This window comes from Camelus ferus, chromosome 13 (genome assembly GCF_009834535.1).
Source record: "Camelus ferus isolate YT-003-E chromosome 13, BCGSAC_Cfer_1.0, whole genome shotgun sequence".
Lineage (NCBI taxonomy): Eukaryota > Metazoa > Chordata > Mammalia > Artiodactyla > Camelidae > Camelus > Camelus ferus.
Window position 1 is genome coordinate 2,031,443 of NC_045708.1, and position 15,611 is coordinate 2,047,053.

At 61.0% G+C, this 15,611-nt stretch overlaps 1 protein-coding gene across 1 annotated transcript; it reads left to right on the top strand.

The window, feature by feature from the left end:
- Nucleotides 1-837: 837 nt before the first annotated feature.
- On the top strand, nt 838-15,569 carry CCDC27 (coiled-coil domain containing 27). The gene is made up of 13 exons (XM_032494790.1): nt 838-1,027; nt 1,478-1,609; nt 2,788-2,898; nt 3,489-3,646; nt 6,135-6,314; nt 7,287-7,379; nt 7,679-7,909; nt 7,952-8,114; nt 8,285-8,415; nt 10,661-10,738; nt 10,975-11,187; nt 13,428-13,532; nt 15,093-15,569. The coding sequence occupies exons 1-13, from the start codon at nt 838-840 to the stop codon at nt 15,216-15,218; spliced, it is 1,911 nt and encodes a 636-aa protein (XP_032350681.1). The 3' UTR covers nt 15,219-15,569.
- Nucleotides 15,570-15,611: the final 42 nt, after the last annotated feature.

Here is a 15,611-nt window from a genome sequence, read left to right on the forward strand (position 1 = left end):
ATTTAGTTACAGAACATTCTTCATCCCCCGGACCCATGAGCTGTCACTCCCCATTCCTCGCTCCCTCCTGCCCCAGGAAGCCACCAGCTTGTGTCTCTGTGTCCTGATTTGCCCATCCAGAACATTTCAGATAAACGGAATCACACCCTACGTGGTCTTTCGTGTCTGGCTTCTCTCACTGAACAGAATGTCAGACTGCAGTTTGAGAAGCGTGAAGTGGCCGAAAAGAAACTTTCTCAGGTAGCAGCCTGGATGCAGAGAAACACAGACACCCTTTCCTAGTGTCCTTTGCGAGCCTGAGGCCTGTGCGTCCAAGAATCTGGGATGGTGAGGTTTTTGCAAGATCACAGCCTCTCTCCTCCAATCCAATTCTATTTTTTTTTTAAATCACATTTTCAGGTGTTAAGAAATACATCTAAAGTGTGGATTTTTAACCAAAAACGTTAAATTTTCACATCAGCGCCACCGACACGGGGTCAGATTTGAAATAGGATGAAATACTGATGATGGGGGTAAAAAAGGAGACAGGAGGGCGGGCTGCTAACGTGTCAGGGCAGATCTCTCACGTGGAACTGGCTTCTGGTCTCCCTTCCCAGCAGAAAATTAAGGCAGATGACATGCCCCGTTTCTATGGAGACATCTGTGATGCTGTACGCTGTTCCCAGGATCCCTTAGGACAGGGAGCTTTGGGAACTGCTCTTCTCTCGGCCCGTGCTTGGGCCTGCAGGTTCATGCTAGGGGCCGAGTTCCCCACGACACCCAGGTCCGGAGGCCCAGAGGATCAGTCCAAGTCATCATTCAGGTGGCAAACCTTGGCCATTTGGTCCCACGCTCCCCATGTTACCTGTCAGAGCCAGCATGCCAAAGAAGAAAAGTATGGTGCCCAACTTGATGGAGAAGAGCCTGGTGGTCCTCCAGAGAGTGGCCAGCCGGGAAGACCAGACCCCGGAACGGAAACTTCACCGCAAGCAGCATGCCCTCAGCAGGTCGGCCCAGGCTGCCGGCTGCTGCTGCAGGAAGACGGTACGGGGTCTCGGGAGGAGGGGTGGCCCGGGCACGCAGCTCGCGTGGAGAGGACCTGCTTCCCCTGCGGATGAAAGGCCTCGAGGGAGGTGGGCCAAGAGAGTGGTCCAAAAATGTCCGAGTGATGATGACGACGGGCGGATCCCGGGAGGGCAAAGACAGGAGAGGGTGAGCCCGGGAGAGGAGCCTTCCTTAGGTTCACGCGGGTACCACGCACTGAGGGAGGCTGGAGGGCCAGCCCCCTCCCCAGGGGCTTCCCAAGTGGACACACGCCTGGGCTCAGCTGACTGCATCTTCCAAGGCAGTGTCCCCGTGGCCCTCGTCACGTTTGTGGGGAGGGGGCAGCCCGATGTGGCCAGTCCACGCCGCCGGCCCCGGCGCTCCGCCCGCTGATGGGAGAGCTTCCTCCAGGGTCTTTTGTCCCCTGGCGGCCTCATCTTCCCACCTCCCCAGGGCGATTACAACCACGATGCCAGCCTGGAGGACAGTGGCTTTGTGTCTGAAGTGGAGGAGCTTTGGAGAAAGTTTCTCACGCGTCCCAGCTGCCCCCAGTTCAGCACCAGGTCCACGTCCATGACCCACTATGGTGAGAGCCACTAACGGGGCCCCGCGTGGAGACCGCCCCCCACCCCACCCCGTCGGAGTCGGGGCCCCGCGCAGGGCCCTGGTGCCGGGCAGCCCAAGGGCGGTGGCCGGGTGGGATGTGTGCGGTGGCTGCGGCTGCTGCTTCTGAGCCTCGCTCTGCGGAAGCGGGGCCGGAACCGGCAGCCGCGACCAGGGTGGGGGCGCGGGGGGCGGGGGGGCTGGACGGCCCTCTTCCTTCCACTGGGCAGATTAGTGTTATTTTCCTCTTGGCCTTCTTGCTTTTTCTGTTGTTTCAATCACCAAAGATTCCAAGAGTTGGGGTGGGGGAGGAAGAAGTTTGAAGACTCTGGAAGCTTCAGGAAAGAGGCCCCCGGGACCAAAGGCAGCCCGCTGGGGACCAGGCCCTGTGAGGGGCCTCAGCAGCCCTTGCGCGCAGCCCGCGTCGCTCTGACCCTGAAGGAGCGGCTCCGGGAGGGCGGCCGAGGGGTGCAGTGGTCCCCAGGGGAGCGTCAGTCAGGCCAGGCATCACCCAGCCCCCGGCGCCGGGCCCTGCGCAGTGCCCGTCGCCCCACACACGGCGTCACCCTCAGTGGCGGTGGAATCGTGGCCGAGGGCCTGTAGACAGCAGCTGGGGGCCTGTTCCTGGGTCCCAAGCAGCAGTCAGGCCCAAGGGGCGCCCCAGCCCCCTTTCCAGGGTCTAAGCTCCCCTTCCTCAGGGCTGGGGCCTCGGAGAGCAGCCAGCACTCCAGGACCAGGAGAGTGGCAGGTGGCTGGGAAGGACTGAGGGACCACGCAGCATCCCGGGAGCAGGGAGCCTACACACCATCACTGGGCACCTGCCACTGTCTGCGTCCTGCCGGCTTAGCGGCCCCGGGGCCAGCCCTTGGGGTGGAGGGCCGCCTGCAAGACTGTGAGGAGGGAAGGCGGGGTCCGTCCCGCCGAGGAAGGGACGCAGAGACCACGCTGGCCTGGTCAGTGCCGGGCGGACGCTCCAGCAGTGAGTAGGAGGACAGAACCAGGTTTCGATTCCGTCCCGCAGCCCAGTCTTGTGCGTCCGCTGAGAAAGTCACTTTTAACCCTACCCAGTGTTTCAAAAAAAACGAAACACTAGTCCGTGCCCGCAGGTGCTGGGAAGGCCTGATGTTTGCCGTCAGCAGCTGGCATCTTCCCGTCCTGCAGGCCCAGCCACCACACTCGCTCTGCCGGAGGAGCTGTGCTTCGACTCTGAGCCCCGGACGATGACCGAGGACCTGCTCTCTGGCCAGCAGGGCTTGGACGTGCAGGTGGACGGTGAGGGCAGGGCCTGCCCGGCCCTGTGGTGAGCGTGACCCATGGGGTCTTCTCGTTGGCTCCCCAGCCCCCAGGGCCCCTGCCTGCACCTGCCGGGGCCCCTGCTCTCCCCAGAGCTACCCAAATCGTGCTTCACGGAACTCCCTTCCCAGGACTGCCTGCCTGGCGCCACGTGCTTTACCCATGCCCCTGGGTGCCTCCCTCCTTGAGTAGAGGGAGCCACACCTGCTCCTACAGACAAACACCTTTGTTTATCCAAAGGTGAGACCCTCACCCGGATGTCTACTTTGCTTGAATTTGGGGAAACCCCTCGAAAGTGCCAGGGCCCTGCATACGGGGCAGCGTTAGGACGACCCTGCTTGTCCTGACCCCCAGGCTCTGGGATCTGGAAGGGTGCTTTGACGCCTCCCCGCTTTGCCTCACTGTACATGCTGGGCTGGGCATGGGGAACAGGAGACTGTGTAAGAACCAGGAGACGCAGAGGAGCCCAGCTGGGCGGGGGAGGGAGGGGCGGGCCTGGAAAGGGAGACATCACGGCAGACGCCAGGGCCGCTCAGTGCGCGGAGTCTGATCCCCCTGCTTCTGGACAGGCCTCCTCCGTCCCTTCAGTAAGAGCGCCTGCGAGTTCAGTTACCTGCGGAAGAGGAGTGCACCCCAGGTGCTGAGCCCGGCCTCCAGCAGCCCGGCCCTGGCGCAGAGCGACCTGAGGAAGAGGGTGCCCTGGTACATCTCTGTCATCCATGAGAAGGTATGGCCGAGCGCGGCGCCCGGGGCACAGATCCTGCCTGAGAGGATGCCCGACCCAGGGGCTCTGGTTCTAGCGCCTGGCGGGCTGTGACCTGACCCCCAATCCCCCTCCTGTGGCTTCTATGTTCATCTTCCCCCCTGGGGTGGCAGTGCAAGCTGGCCTCGAGCTCCCTGACTCTTACACAGCTGCCCACACGTATCAAGACCGTCATCCATCCATCCCTTTTGACTCAGTCACTCCGCTTGGGAGAATGTGTTCTTTAAAACAGTGATAACCCGCCTGATAGGCAAAGACGCACCTACGCATCAGCTCACTGTGGTGTCATCCTCGCTGGCAGACACGGGCCGGTGACCTACCTGCCTTGGCGCTCCCTGTCTGCTTTCGGTGCCAGCGTCACTCTGGCCGCACGACCACCACGACAGAAGTTTCCTCTTCTTCTCTCAAAGAGTTGGCCTGAGATTGGTGTTACTTCTTGGTTCAGCTCTGAAGAAGCCATCACTGAGGTCGTCTGTGCCTGGGGATTTCTTACAGGGTTGGTTTTTAAAACATAACAAATTCAGTTCCTTTTAAGAAGCGCAGATTTCCTTTTCCATCTTGTTTCTGCTTTGGTAAACCATGTTTTTCTAGGAATGTGTCCACTGCAAGCGATTTTTCAAATCGACCAGCCTAGCCCTGCGCAGAAGAGTCTGCTGGCATCCTTCCAGTGTCAGCAGGCGATGCTGCAGGAAGAGCACTGCCTCGTTCTCGCTCCTGTCCTTGCTCACTTCTGCCTCCTCTCCTTCTCTCCACCAGTCTTGTGAGAGGTGTATCAATGTCAGAAGTCTTTCTTTAGAAGCAGCGTCTGGTCTCTTTAGGTTTCTGCTTTAAGCTGGTAAAGCTTTGAGGACAGTTATGGAAGTGAGTCCTGCACGATGCTGGGTGGCTGCCAGGCAGACCGCGGGGACTCGGAAGCCCTGGGAGTGTGTGTGGGCCCACGAGTCTTCATTTTATCTTCACGCACGAAACGGTACCTCTACCTCTTGTGAGAGATTTCACAGTTTAAGAGGCATGGATGCCCTTGGACCAGGCAATTCCACTTTGGGGAAACAGACTGGGGTTATGAGTAGACAGAGTCACGCAGATGCATGGAAAAAGGTGGTCTCGGCAGGGCTGCTAGGAAAGGCAATTACCCGGCCCGGGACGGGCTGCGGGCTGGCTGCCTCCGGGGCTCTTTCTCTCCCCTCCGCCTTCATCTGATCTGTCGTGGGAAGCACTTGTCCTCTGGAGGCCAGAGAGCTGCCTGCGGCCACAAGCTTGCATAGCGCAAAGTCAGCAGCCCCCGCAGAGATGGGCGCCGCCTTCCGGGAACCACGTCTGGCTGGGACACACACGTGCACACGTCTGCAGCACCCTGGCCGGGGCGAGGAAATGGGGTTTCTCCGTGCTGTTTTAACTTAATCGTATAAATATTTCCCAGCTACCCTTCGGATGCTCCAAATGTTCAAATGTTGCCAGTTTGCTGTCCTTCTGTCCCCACCCTGCCTTGTCTCCCTGTGTCACTCATTCTTGCCCTGATTTTTTTCTTATTTCCTTCCTGTTATATTCTTTGTTTCTGTTTTTTTTTTTTTAATTTTTGTTTTTTGGGGGGAGGTAATTAGGTTTATTTCTTTCTTTATTTAAATTTTTTGAATGGAGGTACTGGGGATGGAACCCAGGACCTCGTGCACACTAGGCACACACTCTCCCACTGAGCTGCCCCCTCCCCTCCCACCCCGCTACGTTCTTCAAGTCAAATTTCCAGTTCTTTTTCTGAATTCTTAAGATGGGTACTTAGATCACTGATTCTCTGCTGTTTCCCCTAATCAGCACATCTGAAGGCTGTGAAAGGCCTTAACCCCAGCTGCCGCTTTGCCCCACGGCTTGACGCTCCCGGGGCCTGTCACCATTCAGTGTGAAACATCTTCCAACTTCCTTTGTGGCTTCTTCTTTGACGCACGGGCTCTGTGGGAAGCTCCCGCTTCAATTTCCAGACACCTGGACGACTTCCTAGCTATTTTCTCCTCCCTAGAACTCAGTCTGGGACCTTCTCCCTCCTGCCTGCCGCCTTTTGCACTCCTCTACATCCGTTTAGACCTGCTGGTGACAAACTCCTTCAGCTTCCGTTTGTCTAAAAACACCTTGATTTTGTCTCCAATTTCGAATACTTAAGGGCGTGGAGTTTGACAGTGGGAGGTTGAGGGGAAGGGGCCCCACCCCGGGGAGGGGCTCCTCGGAGGGCGGTCCCGCGTAGGTATCCTCCGTCACACCAGGGGCTGACCAGGAGCCAGGCCTGGAGGGGAGGCTGCCGGGAGCCCCTGGGCTGCCCTTCAGCGGGAGGTGCCCTGAGTTAAGAAGCACACATCTCGGGCTGGGGACTCGGGTCCAGGCAGCTGGCCTGCTCTCCTTGGGCCCTGCAGGTGGCTGGGCGGGAGGGGTCTGTGTGGCTTGATGGAGCCCTGTTCCTGTCCAGGATCACTGCCTGCTCACGCTCGGGGAGGAAGTCCGGCGCCTCTCCGAGCTGGAGATGCAGGTTCAGAAGAAAGACCAGGAGATCCTGGCTCTCCAGGAGGAGAGGGAGGCCTTGAAGAGGCAGCTGAGATCCCTCCTGAAGGGCACAGGCCAGGAGGCCTTGCTCAACCAGGGCACCAGGGTGAGCAGACGGCTGGCTTCTGGGGCACCCCCTCCAGCCCCTGTCAACCCCTGTCATCCCGGAAGGTGGCCGGGTCCTTGCCAGAGCTCAGTCTGGGTCTCCGGGCCCTGAGCAATGGGCCAGACTCCAGAGGACAGTAGAAGGGAGAACGGTTTGGAGACAGAAGTGAGCCGGACCCCAGCCGCTGCTCCTGGCTGCCGGCTTGTGTCCCAGGGGCAGGCGCTCCCTTACCTGAAAGATGAGGGCCGGCTCCTCTGAAAGCCTGGAGGACGGAAAGGCCCCCGAAGGTGGGGTCCCGAGACCTGGCCCGGCCATGGGCCCCATGGGCTTGGATTGGCCTGACCTGCTCCGTCTGCGGGATGGTCAGCGTCCTTGCCTGTAAAGTGAGGGTGGGGGGAGGGGCTGCAGGAGGCAGGAGGGCTGGGGCCCAGGAGTGGCTCTGCTCTGCGCGTGGCCCTGGTGAGCAGGCATCTGGTCTAAGACCCGATTCCTTTCATGCCTGAGGATGTGGCCGGAGTTTATGCTGGGTGCACATACAAAATGGGGCGGGGGGGGCGTGGCTTCAGACCATCACCAAGTTCTCTGGATGCCTCCAGAAAAATCTACCCAGATGCCGATGGTGGGGGGCACTGGTGGGCAGGGGCGGCAGGAGTCTGAAGGACCCTGAAAGCACCGACCGACGTCCCCTGCCCCCTGGCCCCCCGAGGGCCGTCAGACAGGGGTGAGCGGGAGCGCAGGGCTCAGCGCCGCCGGGCTGCTCTTGGGGCGCCAGAAAGCGCACTGCTCCCCAGGGCTGCCGCTGCAGGTCCCTTCCTACCCCGCACCCCACTCCCCAGTCCACCGACACAACACGCCCCCCCAGGACGGTGGGTCCCAGATGGAGAGGCCAGGAGGAGGGGTCTGGGCGGCACATCCCCCCGGGGACCTGAGGGTGGAGGTTGAGACCCTGAGGCTCACGCGGGCACCTTGCAGAAGCGGCCCTCGGAGTGCGTGTCAAAGCCACAGAAGAGGCAGAGCACCCCGAAAACCACGGGGGACGAGGCGGAGCTGGAACCCGGGAGGCAGGTGCGGCTGGCCGGGGCCTCCCTCCCAGGCTGCCCCGGCAACACCCAGGCCACGGTGTCCCTCCTGCAGCCCTAACCCCTCAGCCTGGCTGCACCTGAGGGGAACGGGTGAGGTGGCGGGGCGGCTCCTGGAGAAGCGACCCCAGCTCCTCCCCTAGGGAGGCCGGTCAGCGGCCCAGTGCCCAGAGGTGCCCCTTGGCAGTGCTCTCCCGCAGCAGGCTCCCCCAAACCCGTGGGTGCTCAGACCCCCCTCCACTAGGATGCCCACAGCCCTGCTTAGCATCCCCTTTCCGCTCCCAGATGCAGGAAGAGTTCTCTGTGACCATGACTGACAGAGGCCAGGTCCCAGAAGGAGGCGGCCTCGAGGAGGAAGAAGGCCTGGAAGGGGAGGCTGAGAGGGCGGCGGCGGCGGCGGCGGCGGCGGCGGACAAGGGAGGGAGGGGCAGTGGGAGCAAGAAGGGGACTCTGCAGGAGAAGGGAGGCGAGGAGGAGGAGGAGGAGGAGGAGGAGGAGGAGGAGGAGGAGGAGGAGGTGATGGAGGAGGAGGAGTCAGGGGTGGAACTGGAGGAGGAGAAGGAAGTCCCGGAGGACGAGATTGTCGGCAGGAGGAGGGCTGGCTCCCTGGACGACACCTTTGAGGAGGAGCTGACGGCCCAGCTGGAGGAGTACGAGCAGTTGATACAGGAGTTCCAGTTCCAGCTGGAGATCACCCGGACCAGATACTCCCTGGCCACAGGTAGGATGTCGGAGGAGGCCGAGGCGGGACGAGCAGTGAGGATGCCCGGGGAGCCGGGACCATGGGGCGCGGTGCTGCACGCCTGGGGTGGGACCCGCAGCCCTCAGCCTGAAGGCGCCCCCCGGCCCCCTCCTGCTCTCGCCTCTGTCCATTCCCTGCTGCTCACTCAGGAGTCATCAAGTCCCTGCAGCAACAAGTGGAGCGCCAAGCGTCCCAGCTGCAGGCGGTCAGCACGGAGAACGAGCTGCTGCAGAAGGAGCTGCGGGCGCGGAAGCACCAGCTGCAGGCCATGTCCGACAAGGTGGCCGCGCCCTCAGTCACGCCGCAGGCGGCCGCCCTCCCGCAGGGCGCTCTGGGGCACACTTGTGCCAACCCCCTGGTGCAGGCGCTGGACCCAGGAGCCGAAGCCACATTCCCAGGGCCACGTCGCTGATAGTAGCAGAGCTGGGGTTCACACCATGGCCCCCACACCCCACGCTGCCCTCTGGCCCCAGTGGGCGTCCCTGAATCCTGGGCCACTAGGCTCCTGGCAACTTTTCAAGCATCTCCCAGCCTCTGAGCACCGGGGTGAGCGCCCCACTGAGCTGAGAGAGAGCGCCACTGCCCAGACCCGGCTCCTTGTGGGGCAGTTCTAATTTTTACTTTTATCAAAGGTTTTCACGCACGAAGCTATGTAGCTTAAGGAACTTCACAGTCCCGCAGGCTTGTTACGCACAACAGGAGTCCAACCTTCTCTTCCCTCTTCGCCCGTCCCCCAAAACAACCGCTTTGCGCTCTTCTAGCTGATTCCTCAGGGCTGGCTCTCCGTATCTCTAGATAGCATGCTTATTATTTATAAAATGCCTCTTCCAGATTTTTCTCCATCTTGACACTATCCAATGCTTCCCTCTTTCCTCCTCTGCCTCCCCTCACCCAGGGAACCCCCCCCCCATACTATTCTATCGCAATGTCCTTGAGTTGACGCCGTATTTACATCAAGAGGACAGTTAGCTGGAGCGCACGCACGTGACCGAAACTTAAGTTTTGTGAAGGAGTATTAAGATTCTTCAGCCACATTTTAAACTGCTGCCACCCTCACCTTTCTCTTCCTTGATCTACTCCCATATTTACACTGGAGCACATCCTTCAGTAGCTTTCTGAGAAAGATGAGTGGAGGTAAATGGGGGGCGGTCACCGTATTCTGCACACGTCCTTATTCCGCACGGTGATGGAGCTTGGTCGGGTGTAGACTTCCAGTTAGGCACGCATGTTTCCTCTGCAGTGTGAAGGCGCTGCTGCACATCTCCTAGCCTCTGGGGTTGCTGGTGGGGAGCCCAAACTCATCCTGACCCTTGTCCTTTCTGACAACACCGTTCTTGGTCGTGGTTGGTTCCTCTCTGGAAAGTTGCAAGATCCCACCTTTGTCCCGAGTGTTCTGAAGCTCCCACAGCTGGTCCTTATTAAGGGTCTATTTTCATTGTCCTGGGCACTCGGTGGCCACCTGGAGACTGGCACCCTTCAGCTGCGGGATTTCCCTTTGTTTATACAGCTTTTATTTCCTCCTCTGGGTTCCCCACCCACTCCTTCTGGCCTCCCACTGTCTGGCCAGTGGACCAGACGGTCTTGTTCTTCTCTCCTTCTCCCTTCCTGCCGGTTCCCTCCTGCTTTTCATTTCGTTAGGAGATATCCCTAACTTTACCAACAGCCCTTCCACCGGGTTTTAACTTTGCTCCATTCACAGTTCCCAAGATTTTCTCGAAGCCCACACTCGTTTTGTCTGTCACTTGTGGTCTCTCTGGCCTCGTTGAATGCGTAAGTGGTAGTTGTGGCTTCAAACGCCTCGTGTCATTTCTATTTCCTAGAAACTCCTTTTGTAACTGTTTCCAGTTTCTGTGATTCGTGCAAGACCTGTGCTCCAAGGTCGGGGCTGCCTGGGACCTGGGGGTCCACGGGGAGCAGTTTTGGGCTTCCGGGCAGAGTGCACAGTTCAACAGATCTCTCCTCTTGGTTTGGTCAGATGTCCCCGGAAGCTGGGAAACTGGAAGAATTCCTTGCCCAGAACGTAAAGACCCAGCTGCCGGGCTTCCGGGACCAAGCGGGTCAGAGGCTGAAGCCTCCACGTTCAGCCCCACATCCCACACAGGGAGCTGGAGGTCTCCACTAACAGAGCCGGGCATCTCCCGGGCCAGAGACCCTCTGTTGTGCCCCTACATCCAGTCTCCTGCCAGGTGGAAAAGGGGCAGGGCCCTGGAAGCTCAAGGTGGGGGACGAATCCGTGGCTCTTGGTTTCTGAGGTGATGCTTCTCATTTTAGCCTCCCCGCCCAGAGCACCCCAGCCCCGCCGACTTCTGAGGCGTTCAGGGGCTCTGCCTTGCGACCTGGGCTTGTTTCCAGCTGCTCCCGCTGCTGGCTTGGCTCTGCTTCCTGCCTTCCCGGGTGTGTGTGGTGCCTTCCCCCACCCGCCTCGTCAGAAACCCCACCGCTTTCATCCCGCTGAGGTCAGGGAGGGAACAAGTCAGACGCGGGCGCAGCCTGTTAGCCCCTCCCCCGCCCCGTCTGCCTTGCAGTTCTCCAGCCTCCGGGAGGACAAGAAGCACCAGGAGATGATGGGCCTCATTGAGAAAGACAACCTCCTTCTCCAACAGGTGCCCGCCGGGGGCAGCCTTGGCGATGGGACAGAGGCTGAAATCCCTCCCAGCTGAGACGGGCCCCCCTCATTTCAGGCAGTCCCCCATTCAGCAAATCTCAAAAAATCAAATGCACACAGGGGCTCCCTGCCCCTGCCCGGCCAGGCGGACCTTGGTGCGGGGAGGAGGTGGGGACACGTGGGTGCAATCGGTCTGGGCGGGGGGCCTACTCCTCCGTCTCCCTGCCCCCCCAGCAAGTGTGGGACCTGGAGCGAGAACTTGCCAAGCGGGAGCAGGCCATCTCGGGCTCGGAGGCCAGGATCAGCCAGCTGCAGGCCCAGGTGAGCCAGCAGCACGACCACCTGCAGAGGCGGAAGCAGCTGCAGGAGGAGGCGCAGGACAAGAAGAAGCAGATCCAGCAGGCAGAGCAGCAGGCCCGCGTGGCCCTGGAGAGCGCCCAGGCCCGGGTACGCCGGCTCCGCTCCGGAGGGTCCGGCCCTGGGCAGGGGCTCACCCCCGCCCCCTCGCATCCAGAGACGTCGGTGGAGGAGGGGGCAAGGGTGCGGCGGGTGTGGCCGCCTGAAACCGCCGTGGGGGCAGGAGGGAGCCGGGGGGGGGGGGCGCGGTGGGGGGGCTTCGTTCCCAGAGGAGCCCTTCTTGGGGTCTGCTGTGGAGGGACGCGGCGCTCTGGATGGCCAGCCGGGAAGGAGGAAGGCCCTGAGGTGGGAGGGAGGTAGTAATAATAATGCCATCTGTTAACGCTGGTAGAGGGCTTGCTGTGGGCTGGGGCTGTTCTCAGCAGCTGTGCGTCACTCGGCCCCGTTAACAAAGCGACAACGTGGGTTTCACTAGCGTCCTCACCCCGTAGCTGGGAACCCGCAGCAGAGAGGGCAAACGGGGCAGCCGGGTCCCAGAGCTGCGCGGAGGCGGCGCCGGGATGCACCGTGCAGGGCCCCAGGCTGAGCGCCACCGCCCACCGCCCACCCCACCCCCACGGTGTCAGACACGAGCAAAGGCACAGAGTGGGGCCGGTGCCCCCTGCTCAGGAGCACCCCAGGCAGAGAAGGACAATCAGAGAAGAGCTGACCTGATTTAGAATCCCAAAACCAGCGGCGGTAAAGGCCCCAAAGCCCTGTGCACGTAGGCTTTTGAAATTACATTCTCCCCACCCAGCTGTCTGCCCGGTGCCGCGGCAGCCCAGCTGTGCTCTCCCTCCACTGGGGCCGGCCTCCTGCCGGCCGGCTCACACAGCCTCACTCAGGCTCCCTGCCTCCAGGCCTGTCATTTTTTTTTTCCTTAGTGGGTGTCCTAGGTGTTGAACCCAGGACCTCGTGCATGCTGAGCACGCCCTCCGCAGCTGAGTTTTACGCGCCCCTCCCTCCGCCTGTTATCTCTGATGAACCTGTGTTTCCCTCCAGCAGCAGCTCCAGCTAAACTGTCGGACGGGTGGTGGTGTAGATACAATTCCATTTCGTGTGGGTTTGGTGGAGCCCAGAAAGCTGTGTTGAGAAAGCTTCTGAGGCTGAGTCTAGGGTCGGCAGGAAGCAGTGCCCTGACCAACAAGCGATGCCTGAGGCAGGCCCGGCGGCGGCACTGCGGCTGGACGCCCTGGGTGACCAGCACCCCTTACCCAGCAGGGCCACCTCTGGTGCGGAGGGCGAGCCCCCATTTCCCCCATGACCCCTGCACCTAGCACAGTGCCTAGCACAGAGCTGGCATCAGTATATACTGGGAAGGAGGAAAGGAAGTCCCCTGCCCCCTCAGGGTCCACCCCCACTGTCCCTTCAACCCTGTCCCAGAGCCAAAGTGGACACACTTGCAGCACGTGAGGCAGCGCCGCGTGTGTCTAGCGTGGCTCTCTTGGCATTTCTGCGCTGGGCAGTTCTTCTGCACACTGAGGGCGAGCACGGAGCTTGTCACTACAGCCCGGGGGACACTGTCTGAAGGCTCCTGGGGTACAGATTGGAGGAGTTTATTCTGAAGTTACTGGGAGGCATGGTCCACCCCTCTCTGGGGAGGTGGGCTGAGGCCTTGCCCCCACACAAGGATGCTGATGGCAGCAGAAGACTAGACAGCCTCAGTGGTCCATCCTGCTTCACGTGTGGGTAACGCCTGGTTAACGCCTGGTTAACGCCTGGTTAGTGCAGATGTCCACAGCATGGAAGGCCTCTCGGTCACGGTCACATAGAAAAGGAGGCGGGGCCGTGAGTACAGTGCCAGGAGCGGGGCTGGCGGGGTCTGCAGGACGTCAGTGGTGGAGCGTCTCCTGGGAGTCAGCAGATGTGGGCGAAGGTCCTCTGGGGAAAGGAGGGCAGCCTGGGGGTCATTTGGAGCTTTTTTTTAAGCTGGAAAACTTCCTTTTTTATATCCAAAGTGACAAGAGCTCTGTGTTATGTCTTTATTCAGAGCTTTTGTTGTTTTGTTTTGCTTCGTTTGGACCACATGCAGGTCTTACTTCTTCAGTTAAAAAGAAGTGGGCGCGAGAGGAAGCCTTTGGGCTTTCGTGTCAGGCCACCTGGGTCTGGGTTCTGAATGGCACCTTCCAGCTCTGCAGGAGACCACGCTGACCTCTCCTGCCCTCAGCTGCCTGTCCTCAAAGCCGGGGACAGCGAGGACAGATCCGGTCTCTGCATAGCATGGTGGGCGAGGCTGACGCCGGCCTCCCGCTGTGGAAGGCTAGACTCAGCTGCTTCCCCTGTGCTCACAGCTCGAAAGACTGAGAAACAAGATCATCCAGGCTGCCTTTAATGCCGTCGGGGTCAAGTCCTTGGCCACAGAGATCTCTGACAGTGACATCCTGGAGGCCCTGCAGGTACATCCGGCTTGGAGGCCAGAGCTCCTGGATCTGCAGCTGGGGGCGGACGGAGAAGCCCCCCATTCTCGTCCTAGAGTGTCTCTCTTTCACTGTAATCCCAGAACGGCCCTACCTCTCTGCTCAGACAGAGGGGACTAGAGCTCCCTAAGGGGTGGCAACGTCACAGAGCTGTTCCCAGCACTCAGCCACCAGCAGCAGCTGCTGCAAGCCCACAGGTGCAGCAGGGAGCGGGCCAAGCTGCTGCGTCCCGGACATTCTCCCGCAGCAGGAGCCCGTCCCCACGCTCTGCCCGGCTCAGCCCCCTCTGAGGATGCTTCTTTGCCCCTCGGTGTGGCCTCAGCTGGAATCATCTGCTGAGCCGGGAGCCTGGCATGGCCCCCTCCCTGGCCTCAGGCCACGGCAGCTCCTCACTGACAAGCAGAGGCCTCAGAGGGGTCGGCAGGAGTGAGTCACCAGCCCCTGGACTTTGGCTACAGAGCTGTGGGCCGATCACTCGACTTCGCTGAGCTGCATAGCCCTGCTCTGTACGTGGGCGAGCGTGCCTGCCTTCCAGGCATCGTGGGGCCAAGAGCTCTGGGAGGAAGGCGCCCAGATAACAGACGCTCTGTGCAGGGGGTGGGGGGGGGGCTCACATGCTTCTCACAAGGGCTGCTTCCATCCCCAAGCCCCGAGCCTCCTCCAACAGCTCTTGACCCCAGCAGCTGCCCGTGGCAGGTCGCATTTCCCTGGGGCCTGGTTCCTGTCCTCTGTTAGGTGGGGCCCGCCCCACCTGGTTAGTGGTGCTCCTGAAGGTGGCCACAGCCCTCAGGGCAGAGGGGGACCCCTGCATGGGGATCTGGGGAGAAGTCTCTGTGGCCTGGCTACTGTTGTTTGTGGGAGAGGAAGAGGGAGGAGGGGGAGAAGGGAAGCGGAGAGAGGAGAGGAGGGAGGAGGAGAGGTTATGAGAGGAAGGGAGGGGTCTGGGGAGGGAGGGAGGGAAGGGGAGGCAGGGACAGGAGACAGACAGGGTGGGAGGGAGGGAAAAGGGAGGGAGGATGGGGGGCGGGAGGATGGGAGGGAGGGCACAGGAGAGTCATCACCCAGCAGCCAGGGAAGAACGCCTTTCCTTTGCCAATGCCCTACACAAAACAGCAGTGGGCCAGAGAGAAGAGGGGGGGGATGCGGGGCGGGACAGACTTCCCTGTGCGCAGGACACAAGGGACTTGGGAGTCAGACCTGACAGCGTCTGAGGTCTCCAGCAGTCTGGGCCCCTGGCAGTTCCCAGGGGACCGAAGAGGTGGACTTGGCGGGGCTCCTGGGGTGAGCTGCCTTGGCGCTGACAGTGGGCGTCTCCCCCCAGCTCCCAGCTCTGAGGCTTCACCCCCATGGCTGGGTCAGCTGTGGTGGGAGTGCTTTCAGCAAAGAAACTGGCAAATACTACAAATCAGAGCTCCCCCCCCCCCCCAGGGTGAGCAGCTGTAAATGTCACAGCACAGCACTGGGGCAGTGAGCCCTTCGGGGGAGGAAAGGGTGGGGTCTAGCCTGGACCTGGCAGTCGCTTCTGTGTTTCCTTTCCAGAGGATCATCTCAGAGAGAACTGACTACTACAACCAGCTGAAACAGAAGGGTGTCAAAATGCCCCCCCTGCAGCAGCTGGAGATCAGAGCCTCGCCCAGCAAGTCCAAGAAGATAACCTCCAAGTAGCCCCAGCCGGGACCCCCGGCACGGCCAGCCCAGGGGAGGCCAGGACCCAGCCTGGGGGCACGCTGTGTCAGCACCCCCCTCCCCGCCCCACCCTTGAGCTGGGATTCAGAATTACACCTGCTGTTGGCCATGCTCTCACCTTGCCCTTCACCAGGACTCACGGCGGGGCTTCGGCTACATCGACACCCCCCCAATCCCAAAACTCACTCGTTGGGGGTCTGCATAGCAGCCTGCACCCAGGCTCCTTCCTGGGGAGACCCCACGCCGAGCAGGGTGCCCTCTGGGGGTCCCAGGTGTAGGAGGCTTGGTCTGGGCTCCTATGCATTCAGTTCAGGCCCCGCAGTGGCCTTTCTCTCCCGCCAGCTGCACACACCTGCGGCAGCTCCCCTGGAG